Source organism: Rhododendron vialii, chromosome 10a, assembly GCF_030253575.1.
Source record: "Rhododendron vialii isolate Sample 1 chromosome 10a, ASM3025357v1".
Taxonomy (NCBI): domain Eukaryota; kingdom Viridiplantae; phylum Streptophyta; class Magnoliopsida; order Ericales; family Ericaceae; genus Rhododendron; species Rhododendron vialii.
In genome coordinates this window covers 15,324,165-15,336,419 of record NC_080566.1, presented here as the reverse complement: position 1 = coordinate 15,336,419, position 12,255 = coordinate 15,324,165, and the positions used below count along the sequence as shown (strand labels likewise).

Below are 12,255 nucleotides of genomic sequence, written 5' to 3'. Positions count from 1 at the left end.
CAACCACCCTTGAAATCCAACCCCGGACCCACACTGCAACTTCTCTTCCTCTATCACCACACCGATGGCCACCACCTCTCATCGTATTACTTTCTCATGTAGTTCTGAGAGGCACCGGTCATGCAAGGCCACTTTGGTCAACCTAATTTAATATCAAGCCCGAAAAACTTTTCAATTTTTCACCACAACAAAAATGACATTTTGTCACAAAACCTCGTGATGAAACCAAAATTTCGTCACAAAATTGTGTCTTTAGGTGAGAAAATTGACTTTCGTCACCAAATGAAACATTTTTTTTGGCAACAAAACATACTGTTTGGCAACGAAATCTTTTTTCATCACCAAAAGATAACATTTGGAGACGAAATCTTTGTTTCGTCACCAATGGGTAGCTTTTGGCAACAAAACTAATTAATAATTCGTCGCCGAAACAGTACTTTTGGGTGACGAAAATTGTATTTTGTCACCAAATCTAAGAATAGTAATTTTTTAGTTTACAAATGATCCATATTACGCATAGATTAAACAAAAATTATTTATTAAATGGTAATATATAATTAGATATAGCAAAAGTATTTATGAAATGTTAGGTGGCACAACGAAAAGAGTGATGGTTTGGGAATGGGAGGTCGTGGGTTTGAATCCTAGTAGTAGATTCCAACAAATTTAAAATGTCTTCTTTGTACTTTGGACACTTTTAGTGACGAAAACAATTTCATCACCAAAGTTTTACATTGGTAAACTACCATATCCTTTTAGCGACAACCTATACATGACGAATTGTGGTTATGAAATATATCGTCCATAATACTTTTCGTGACAAAACTTAATTTTTTGTGATGAAATCCGAAGTAATTTTTCTTGTAGCGTTTATTGGTTAAGGGCCAAAAGTTCAAAAGTTCTTTTTACTTCACCCTGTGTTGGTCAAGCATCTCCCAACACAGATTGAATTAGATTGGGAATTGAAAAGGTAATAAGACCGAGAGCCCCTGCTTTTGACAGAGAGGCCAAACGTCGTCTGCCCTTGGGACCAATTAGAGACACACTTGGAACGTCGGGTACTACATGTAAGCAATTCTTAGATTGGAGACCACAGTTACACGCAGATAATAAATTAGGGACCAGAAAGGTGAATAAGCCGTTTTAACAAATATATCGTGCATGACTGGGGTCAGAGACGGATCTAGGTGCGTTCGTATGGGGCCCCCGCATTGTTTCAAGTTTTTTTTTAATTTATATTAATATTAGTTTTTTGTTTGTTTGTTAAGAACACCTAGATATTGTATTTTGTATTGATTGTTATTTAAGCAGTTAAATTCTATAAAAATGTGTTCGTTTTAGGTCTCAAAACCTAATTTCTCTCTCTGCACTACGGTCTTCCATAAGTTTTTCCATCAATTATTTATTTCATTCCTTTTTTTATCTCTCCACTTATTATCCAAAAAATCTCTCTCAAAATCTAAACCAAACAAACTATTAGATTTCCGAATATTAAAATTTCAAAATTTTGTTCATAGTTCGGCCCCCGCATTTACGAAATCCTGGTTCCGTCTTTGAGTGGAGTGCATCAATAATGAGAGACAAAGTTCATTGAGATCTAGCTAGAGCAACGGCTAGGTAGTTGGCATGTTACTTCAAGACAAACACCCACACAAGAAAATCCTCCTAATGCTTAAGCAATAAATTTCATATCGTATCAATACAAACAGAAAGACTTCTAAATTCTGTTTGAGCTGTAAACATACAATAAAAAGCGCATGCAAGGCAAGTGGGGTGGAATGGAGTTGGTTTTCCTTGCATACTTTCATGTATATGAGCATGGTTCGATACCCGTAAGCCCCATCCTCATCCCCCAAATCCCTTAGAATAGTGTAGATTAAGATTAACAAATGACAAAAAAAAAAAAAAAAAATGGAGAAGGAAAAAAAATAAAATAAAAGCAGGACAATAATTCATCATGCTAACAACATATTTGAAAAACTAATATCGTAGCCAGGCACTCATACATATTAATTAGCTTTTGTACAATACCACAAATATCAGAAAACACAGCAAAACAACAAACTACAACAGAAGAAAAATTGGACTACTAAAACACGGAAACACGTTCTCGGGACCTTCGAATAACATTGCTCAAGCATCATTTGCATTCAGAGAGAACCTTCTTCGTGATGTCACGTGCTTTGCACATGACTTCCAACGGCTCTGCCTTGGGCATGGTAAGACCAATCCCTTCAGTCATATCAACAAGATTCTCACTCACCCTCTTCCACTCAAAGCACTGAATAAGTGATCCCAAGGTCAGGCCCACAACACGTTGGGCTAAACCTGCCCCGGGGCAGGACCTCCTTCCCAACCCAAATGGCAATAGCTTATGTCCCTCCACATCTCCACCTTCAAACCTCTCAGGTTTAAAGCTTGTTGGGTCATCCCAAACCTTAGGATCCCTGTGAATGGCCCATGCATTGCCTAACAAGAGTGTGCCGCGTGGCACATTGTATCCCCCAATAGTACAATCAGCAGATGACATGTGTGGTACTAGCATGGGTGCCGCTGGGCAAAGTCGGAAGGTTTCAGATATGATAGCATTAAGGTAAGGAAGCTTGTGGACATCATGTTCATCAATTAGGCGATCTTGGCCGACATGAGCGTCTATCTCTGCTCTAGCCTTCGACAACACTTCTGGGTGGTTCACCAAATTAGACATTGCCCATTCCATTGTTGCTGCAGAGGTGTCTGTCCCAGCTAGTATCATGACCTGTAATTAATGCTACGAAAGAATTAGGAATACTATACTTTTACTTGCAGTAGAAAAAGCGTACTTAATTGGCTTAAATCTTCTGTACAAACCGGTGCAATAAACTAGTTGTAGAAGATTGCGAGGATTGCGAGTTTTCGTTGTGAATATATGAGAGTTTATATATGATTATGTTATGACTATTGGACTTGTTTGTTTAGAGTCTATGAAAATCGTTGCAACTGAACGATGTAATGTTGGGATATAAACGATTTTGGTGTCAGTTATTCAAAATAAGACCTCGCACTTTACCCATTAATGTGCATCCATGGATTTAAATATCGATTGTTTCGTATCGTATTAATTTATACACAATAGTTTTTCGGCTCTCTGATACCGTTACACCCCGATATATAAGTTCCCATCACATATTGGTCCATTTCCAATTCACGGTTGATATGGCAGATACTCAACCATTATGAGTTGTTTAGGCAAATTTTTTATTTTATTTTTTGTCAAAAACGATTTTCAAAATTTGATGACTAATACAACTAATCTGCGTTACATTTTAATCGATACTTTGAATTCCTTTATACTCCCAACTCTTACGACCCGATTGGATGCAGCCAAAGAGATCGGGATGAAGCAATCCGCCTGGATGAGGAGGTGATGGAATGTTTTTGCCTCAGTTTAGCAAATAAAATTACACCCAGACTACATCATCCCGAGTTACTATTCAGACTAAATTCGGGCGGATGAAACCTTCCTCACCCCCGCTTCAATATTTTAACTACAAAGCAACTTTATTCTTCTATTTATTTCTCATCCAAACTAAGCACTATTCTGTCCCCTTTCTTAAAACTTCATCCAAACTAATTACTTTTTTATTCACCCTCCACAAAGGGACTCAGATCCTCTCTCCATGGACTCAGATCCTCTCCGAATGTCTATCTCAACATCTTCCTGATGTTTTTACCACAAGTTGACAGTGCATTAATGAAGGAAATGGAGGGCTCAAATTAGACCCAACTTGAAGGCTCCTATTCTTTAAGAAGCACGACGCCGTTTTGAAAAAAGCCACTAACGGCTCCTGTGAAAGTGCTGTCTCCCTCGGTTTCCACTCATCTTCTCTAATTCTGCCTTTCAGACAATCTCTCTCTCTCTCAATACATTATCTATTTCTAGGGTTAATTGATGGAGATTAATGGTTCTGCAGTCGAAGGAGGGTTCCAAAACTGAAATGTTCACTTATGAACTACGATTGGGATCAAATAGGGAGTGAATCACTGAATCGAGAGTTGCGAGGGTTTTTCTCGATGAATTCAGGGGTCCCACATAGAGGAAGGAAAGCCTGATGTCGAGTTTTAGACGGAAATTCACGAGTCTAGGCCATTGTTTTTGGTTGAGAAGAGCCAGAATGGAGTATTGATTGGTTTCAAGGAGATTATTACTGGGTCGGGGGGTTCGAGTTTGAAGAATTTTTTCAAAACACACAAAGATATATTCTTGAGTTTTATTCATTTTTTGAATTAGCCCCTAAGGATTAGGACTGTGTTTTGACCTTTTCATTCCATCTGCAAAAAAAAAAAAAGGAAAAGAAAAAGGAAGTTAGTTGTTGAATTTTTGGTGTTTGTTGTTGTATTTTTGGAACAAAATTTTTCAATGTTCTTCTTCTTGATTTATCGAATCAATTATTTTATTCCTTTTGCCATGGGAATGGAATCTAATGTAAGTCGTACACATTAACGATTTAGTTGGATGGAGTTGTGGGTTTGTCTTGAGTTGACCAGAGATGTTCTCAGAGAGAGAGAGAGAGAATATGTATGCAAGGCAGATGAGTGGAAGGGAGGAAGACGGAGCTGTTAATAGATTTTTTCGAAACGGCGTCCTTCTTAAAGAATAGGAGCCTTCAAGTAAATGACTTATCAAAAAAAAAAAAAAACGTTGGGGCTAATCTGAGCCCTCCATTTCCTTCATTAATGCACTGTAAACTAGTGGTGAAAATATCCAGAAGATGTTGAGAGAGAGACGGAGAGGATCTGACTTCACCATAAAGTCACATCAATGTGAGCACACCTTACATAAATTATGTCTCCTACTATTTTATCTCATCTATAAATAATATCCTTAAAACTCATCTCGTATCCAATTCAGCTGTCACTATTACGTATTCCGATACTATTTAATTTAAAACGTTGCCCGGATCCAATGGGGTGATTGTAGACGGAGAAAGTGGGAAACAATCCAAAAGCAAAAAGAAATTCCAGGAAAGGAGAAAAAAGTAAGGAAGGGATAAAGGGGAGCCCACTTACACTCATAAGCCCTCGAATAATTGCATCTGTATAATATTCTGGCTGTGACCCTTGCAACGAAAGCAAATGATCAACCATCGTATTCTTACTCTTATCCCTCCGATGCTCATCGATCAACCCTTGCAATAGCGCGTCCATTCTATTATGAATTCTCTCCACATTCTTCTCAAAACCCTTATAATCAATCCACCGTAGAACCCGCAAGAAGTCCGCGGGGTTCGACGCGCCGCCATAGAAGAAAACCTCAGTCACGATCTCCCGGAACTCCTTCGCCTCTGCTGAATCCTCCAACTCGTCCCCGTAATACCGCTTCCCAGCGATCAGTCTGATGATGATGTTAAGCGTTAGCCCAGAGAGCTTCGACTTCATTTCGACCTTGGTGAAATCGGTCGACGATTTCTTGTACAGTTGGCGGAGTAAGTGCCCGACTTCGTCGTGACGGATGGATAGGAAGGCGTTGAGGCGGCCGGTGGAGAAGATTTCCTGGGACATGAGGCGGCGCAGATTGCGCCAGTGGTCGCCATAGGGGGCGTTAACGACGGTGGTGTAGTCGTAACCGAAGTATTTCCCGACCATGAACCTGGGACGGTTGGCTAGGACGATGTCGTTCTTGGTGAAGCATTCTTCGGCCAAGGACGGCGAGCAAATGACCACGACGAGTTGGGACCCAAACCGGAGGGAGAAGATGGGGCCGAGGGTTTGAGAGAGTTTGTGCAAGGTCCGGTGGAGAGGTTGTTTGACGAGGTGGAGGTGGCCGATGACCGGAAGGGAGCGGGGACTCGGAGGGAGGTTGCGGCGGCGTTGGCTTTGTTGCGACAGGAATTTGAAAGCGATGAGGAGGAGGAAAACGGAGAGAGAAATGTATGGGAGTGTGAGTTCCATTTTTGGGAGTGGTTGCATTATTGATGTTGTAGTGAAAGTATTGGATTTGTGATGCATGAGTACAGTTTGTGGTGTGTGTATGTGTGTGTGTGTATATATATATATATATATATATATATATATATATGAGTCCACTTTTAATAAGGACGTTCTTACCGTATTGCGGTAAGGGCTTCCCATTTTCTCCCATTTTTCGACCAAATTTCGATGATCCGAGTCTCTCAATGTGTTCAGAACGTGATTTTAAGGGTACTCGCTAGAAATCAGCAAAAAAAAAGACCGGAAAGGGCTTCATTCGAGCAGTTTTTATTTGAACCGTTCGATAAAAAATAAACAAAAATTGCTCGGATCAAGCCTTTTCCGATCATTTTTTTTGCCGATTTCTGGTGAGTATCTTTAAAATCACGTTTTGAAGACATTGAGCGGTTCGAATCATCGAAATTCGATCATAAAATGGGAGGCCCTTACCTTGTTAAGATAAGGGCACCCTTTCTTGGTTGAAACTATATATATATATATATATATATATATATATATATAGTGGGTAAAAGAAAATAAAAAAGGTGTCGTGTGAGTGCTCAACAGCTAAAGCCTATCTGGCTTTGTAACTTTGTTTAATGTCAGTGGTGAGACATACCAATCATGTTTTTATTTTAATTACCAACGTGGGCCATTACATTTTTGAAATAGAACTTTCTGAATTTAGGATTATAGTTATAGCCTATAGTTTTTTTTTTTTTTTTTAATAATGAGACTATAGTTAGAATAGGTATGATTTAGTGAAAGTATTTGGTTAATGTGTAAATAATTGATTTTACATCTTAGCAGTATTTAAGATATAGGCTTTGTTTGTTTCGATATAAAATATTTTACAATGTACAATATTTTTTTTCAGAAAATGAACTTTAAACTTTTACTTTTCGGTGTTTGGTTAGCACATGAAAAATATTTTTCAAAACAATGGCAGATTGTAGGTTTTTTGAAAATTTTTAATAAAATAAATTATAATTATAATTTTCAAAATTAGAGGAAAACATTTTCACCCCGTTGGTGTAAAATGTTTTACCATGAAAATATTTTGCCCCTTACTTTTTCTAGCCAATTAAACAACGGAAAATGAGTAAAACATTTTACATCCAAACAAACGAAGCCATTTTGTAGAATAGATATTTATTTTTTGACAATATTGCCCTACTGGGTGGCGAGAAAATGATGTACAGCACTATGATGAAATTTTTATGTTGAATTTGACAAATTGCGACGAAATAGAAATTTCGTCGCCAAATGCAAGACTAATTAACTTTTAAAATCTTGAAATGTTTAATATATTTTAAATAAATCAATGGAGTATATATATTATGCATAGATTATTTTTAAAATATTGAAAATATGGTAATATATACTAAATTTTGCAACATTATTAATGAAATGATAAGTGGCACAGTGGTGGAAGTGGTATCTCAAGTTCAAGTCCGAGTTACAACAAAATGAAAATAAATTTTCTAGTTTGGTCGTTTTTGGCGGTGGAAAAAATTTTCGTCTTTAAAATGTCCATTTAACGATGAAAAAGTTCATCGCCAAATGGTGGCACCCCTTTGGCATGAAACATTATTTTTGCAAACTTGGGCAACGAAATTTTTCATCGCCAAAAGCTTTAGCGATGAATTTTACATTTTTGGGAACGAATTTTTATTCGTCGTCAAAGACCGAATTTATTGTAGTGATGTCAGCGACCTCTCCTTTCTTCTCGATCCTCCCTCGGTAACGATGGAATATATTAACTTGCTACCATTTCTCTCTCTATCAGTGTATTCAACACGGTCTCTCCAAATTCTTGAATAATCTAAATTCTATACATATATTCCGATACTAATAATGAAAATTAGTGTTTAGCACTTGTAAGATATTAATAACTTTTCCTTTAGAACTTTTAAAATTGATTAATTCATGTCATAATCATTCCACATTTGAAATGAATTTCTATATGACCCCTCTTTATCTCTTTCATAATTGAATAATTTTTGTCAAGGTCATTCCACGTTTGAAATTATTTTCTATGTGACCACTCTTTGTTAGTGTGTATATAATTTTAAACGCGGTGAGGTAAAGGGCTTGCGGATGGACCACCACGTACCAATATTTACGGCAAATCTAGGTACCTGCTAAGGTGGTGGCTGAGGTAAGCGGTGACTCCTTGATCACTATAATGAATTATTAATTGGGTAGAGACGTAGTGGACCTAGCAAAAAACTTCTAAGAAATGTTTCTATGAATTGTTTTACTCTAAAGGTTCTTTGCCTTGAATTATTGCATAAATATATAATCTATCACGACAAAATGAGTGTTTGTATCAGCATGTGACTCCGATTAATTAATATTACGATCAGACAAATCTCTAATGGTCTCAAAGTTAAATTGGCTGCAGTTTCATGCCCAATCGGCGAAACCCTTGGGGCATATGTGTTTTTGCTCAACTTAGCTACTACCATGCACTATTTGTGGAGGGAAAGGAATGGTATCTTCAACATATAGCAACAGAATTTTGTTATTCTCAGCAGTGTTTTAAGAGAGACAAATCAAGCTCTTGGAGGATAAGGAAAACTTTTGAGAAACAAGGAGGTTTGCAGAGCTTGGGGGTGTCCACATCTGTTCTACGGCAGTCCAACTAATTAACTTATAGTGGATTTTTGTTTCCTTTATTTTTTTATTTTTCTATTTAAGAGTCTTGTTAATGTATTGATTCTGCTCCTGTTGTGTCTACTGCTTCAACAGGTTTTGGCAGGTTGAGGGGTATGCCTCCTCTGTTTTGCTTTTAGCCCTGGGCTTGTGATCACTATAGTTTAATACAACTGAAAACAATAAACGATTCCGAAAAGATACAATACGCCACTTCATTCTATTTTGCCTACCAATAATCCTACCACAAATGATTTACACCTGATTAAAAAAAAAATGATGAGTACACACCTATTCACCACAACACAAACAACCCCATCCTACATGGATCCGTGGATTCCGTAGCGCACCCTGCAGGGCAGATTCAGACCATCCATCTCGGCTATCAATGCTTCAAATATATTTGTTATCTTTGACCAGTAATAGTTATCTTGGACCAATCAGAGATGACAAATATATCAGAACTATTGATTGCTAAGATGGACGGGTCCAAATTTGAGCTACAGGGTACCCTACAAGATTTTCGATTCCTTCCTATGTGGCACGCCAACTCAGCACTGGGTTCCACACACACATTCCGAGAGAGAAATTGCTAGAGACACTTGCTAGAGACACATCAATCTGTCACATTTCAACCACATCTCTCTCACATGCATATGTGAGAATTCCATAATAAATGCTAGGGACCTACATGTATATGAGAGGGGTGTGGTTGATGTGTGACAAATTAATGTGCCCCTAGCATCTCCCGTTGGAGAAGGCTCAATCACCAATGCAATTTGCTTCTGAGCATATTTAATGTTGTTTGAGGTGTATCTTTTAGGGATGCTTGATATCACAATGTCGTACCACTATCCAGGTTGGTTGGGATAAACCTCTCTTGGGAACTCTCAGCGGCAGCTTGGGTTTTAGTTTAGCGATAACAAAAATATAAAGAATTTTTTTTTATATAATTAAAGCTCTCCATGAAATGAAAATTTTTATATGAAAATGAATTGTGCTTAATTTATTTATTTTTGTTGAGTTATATTATCTACATATTCATAAATTTAAGTGAAGTTTTTTTTTTTTACTTTGATTATTCATGAACAATTCAGTGCCGATTGTATAAAAAAATATGAAAAAAAAAATTACATGTAAAAAATAAACAAATTTTTAGAGCATTTTTCGAGTACAGAAAACCCCTCAAACATAGGTGGAGCCGCCCCTGGGAAGTCTGAAATTGAATGTGGATGTGACTTCTAAGATGTTAGGTTTATCATCTGTTGAGGGTGTTATTCTCAACGATGAGGGTGGATGGATTCCACCGTTTCGTAGGCAGAGTGACTAGTGTTGAAGCCGAACTGTATATGGGCTCTTAGAGCATCTCCAACAGTCTCAAAGGAATTCTAAGCAAATTGCCTACCAAAAACACTAAAACGGATTCTAAGCAAATTGCCTACCAAAAACACTAAAATTCTACTTTGACTAGTTATGAAATACATCCCTCTTCTAACAACCTAAGAGCATCCCCAATGGAGATGTAAAACCAAGTGCTATAGTTATAATACAACCCAAATGTAAAAAAAATTGCTCCAATGGGGATGTAAAATAGCAATTTTGGAGATGTGAAATAGCACAAATGAAAGGGAGATGTATATTTGCATCCCTTTTTGGTTGCAGCTATAAATGGACAGGTCATCACCAATTGATTCTACCAGATTTTTAGAGAGCCGGAGTTACCTAATCTCGTCAGAAAGTCAGTCAGAATTTGCAAGAACACGCCGGAAGCTCGAAAACTGATTCCAGGTCCGGAGATTACTGTCTCCGACCTTGATTCTTGACTATTCATGGACGGCGCAGGTCCGGAGATCACCATCTCCGCCGGCTGTGTTCCTTCCGAAACCCTTGTCGATTTTCCCAGCCAAGATTTCCCCAATCTTCGGAGAGAGAGAGAGAGGGGGGGGGGGGGGGGGGGGGGGGGGGGGGGGTGCGGGGGTTTCTGGTTCAAAAGCAGATCCAGAGGGTCTGGATCTTTCTTCTGCTTTGTTCATATATATATATATATATATATATATATATATATATAGAGAGAGAGAGAGAGAGAGAGAGAGAGAGAGAGAGAGAGAGAGAGAGTAAAGTTGGGTTTTGATCCGACAGTTGGGCTTTTTTTTTTTTAATTATGAGGATTCGACCGTTGGCTCAGCCAACGAATCACAAAATGACACCAATGGAAATTTTTTTTCCTACCTATAAATGTGTGTTTTGAATAACATTTTACACAATAAAATTTTTTCTCCCTTCTTCACAAACACCCTCCAAAAAAAATAGTGTATCATTTATGGCAGAGGGAAGTCGTAGTGCGAGAGGAAAATCGTTCAACTCCGATCAAGATGAAGCAATTTGTAATGGTTACTTATGCGTTAGTCAAGACCGGATTATCAGTACCAACCAACCACGATCTAAATTATGGGATCGGGTTGCAAAAAAATATACCGAATTGACAGGAGGTGATGTATGATCGGATGCTTCTATCAAGTCTCGATGGCAAGTCATCCAGCAGGCTTGCAACAAATATCATGGACATTTAAGGCAAATTCAAAGGCAACATCAAAGTGGAATGACAGAACAAAATGAGGTATTATTATTTTGTTTTCATAAGAATTTGTTTTCATAACAAAATGAGGTATGATTTTGCTTCTATCAAGTTTTTGTTTTCATAAGAATTTGTTAATATGAATATTTTGATAATTAATTAAATTATTTTGTTATTATGTGTATAGATTGATCTAGCGAAGAGACATTACAAAGATACTGAGAACAAATCTTTCGCCAATTTGGATTGTTGCTGGGCAATCTTAGAACACAGTATGAAGTGGGCAGATTTAACCCCCACTCAGCCCGACCCAAGATCTTCTCAAATGGATACGAGTTCAGTCCCTCTATCTCCTTATTTCTCTCAAAATCCAAACTCAGAATCTCCTGATTTCTCTTAAGTTCCAAACACAACGACTACATTGGAAGATAGCAATCCTACGAGTGGAGGTAGTGTTCAGTCTCCAAGAAAGAGGCCTCCTGGATGTAAGGCATCAAAGGCAAAACTATTGAAGACCAAAAAAACAGAAACTGAGGAACGTGAATGGATAAACTTGATGGAAAAATTCAACCAAACTACATTTGACAAGGAAGGTAGAAGAGCTGAAATGGAAGCAAGAAGAGTCACGGCTTTGGAAAGGACTATGGCAAATGATGAGAGGAGGGTGGCACTTGAGGAGAGGAAGGTAGCAATGAAGGAAAAAGAGATGGAAGATAAGATTATGCAAATGGACTTGGATTTGGCTCAAGACCCCCAAATGAAGACTTATTACCAGTATCGCAAGGGTGAAATCTTGGCTAAATGGACGGCTAGCTCAAGTTCGAACAGTTATTTTCCTGATTTTCCCGATTATTGATTGTAGTTATTTTTTTATTATCATATGTAATAGTCTTTACCAATTATGACTTTAATGTAATCGTTGGGTACTATTTGATAATAAAATGCATTTTATTTAGCTAATAAAGTACAAGACTCGAAAATAAAATTCATTTTATTTAGCTAATTTCCACGACACGGGAAACGTGTTAGAAGATTACTAGAGCAGAACCATTTGAACCTCATTCTTCATCTCC

The 12,255-nt window shown here is 37.8% G+C and overlaps 1 protein-coding gene across 1 annotated transcript; it reads right to left on the bottom strand.

Moving 5' to 3' along the window:
- Positions 1 to 1,951: 1,951 nt before the first annotated feature.
- On the bottom strand, positions 1,952 to 6,127 carry LOC131304384 (cytochrome P450 81Q32-like). Its single transcript, XM_058331607.1, has 2 exons — positions 5,050 to 6,127; positions 1,952 to 2,758 (listed from the first exon to the last, which is right to left on the bottom strand). The coding sequence occupies exons 1-2, from the start codon at positions 6,109 to 6,111 to the stop codon at positions 2,141 to 2,143; spliced, it is 1,680 nt and encodes a 559-aa protein (XP_058187590.1). The 5' UTR covers positions 6,112 to 6,127; the 3' UTR covers positions 1,952 to 2,140.
- Positions 6,128 to 12,255: the final 6,128 nt, after the last annotated feature.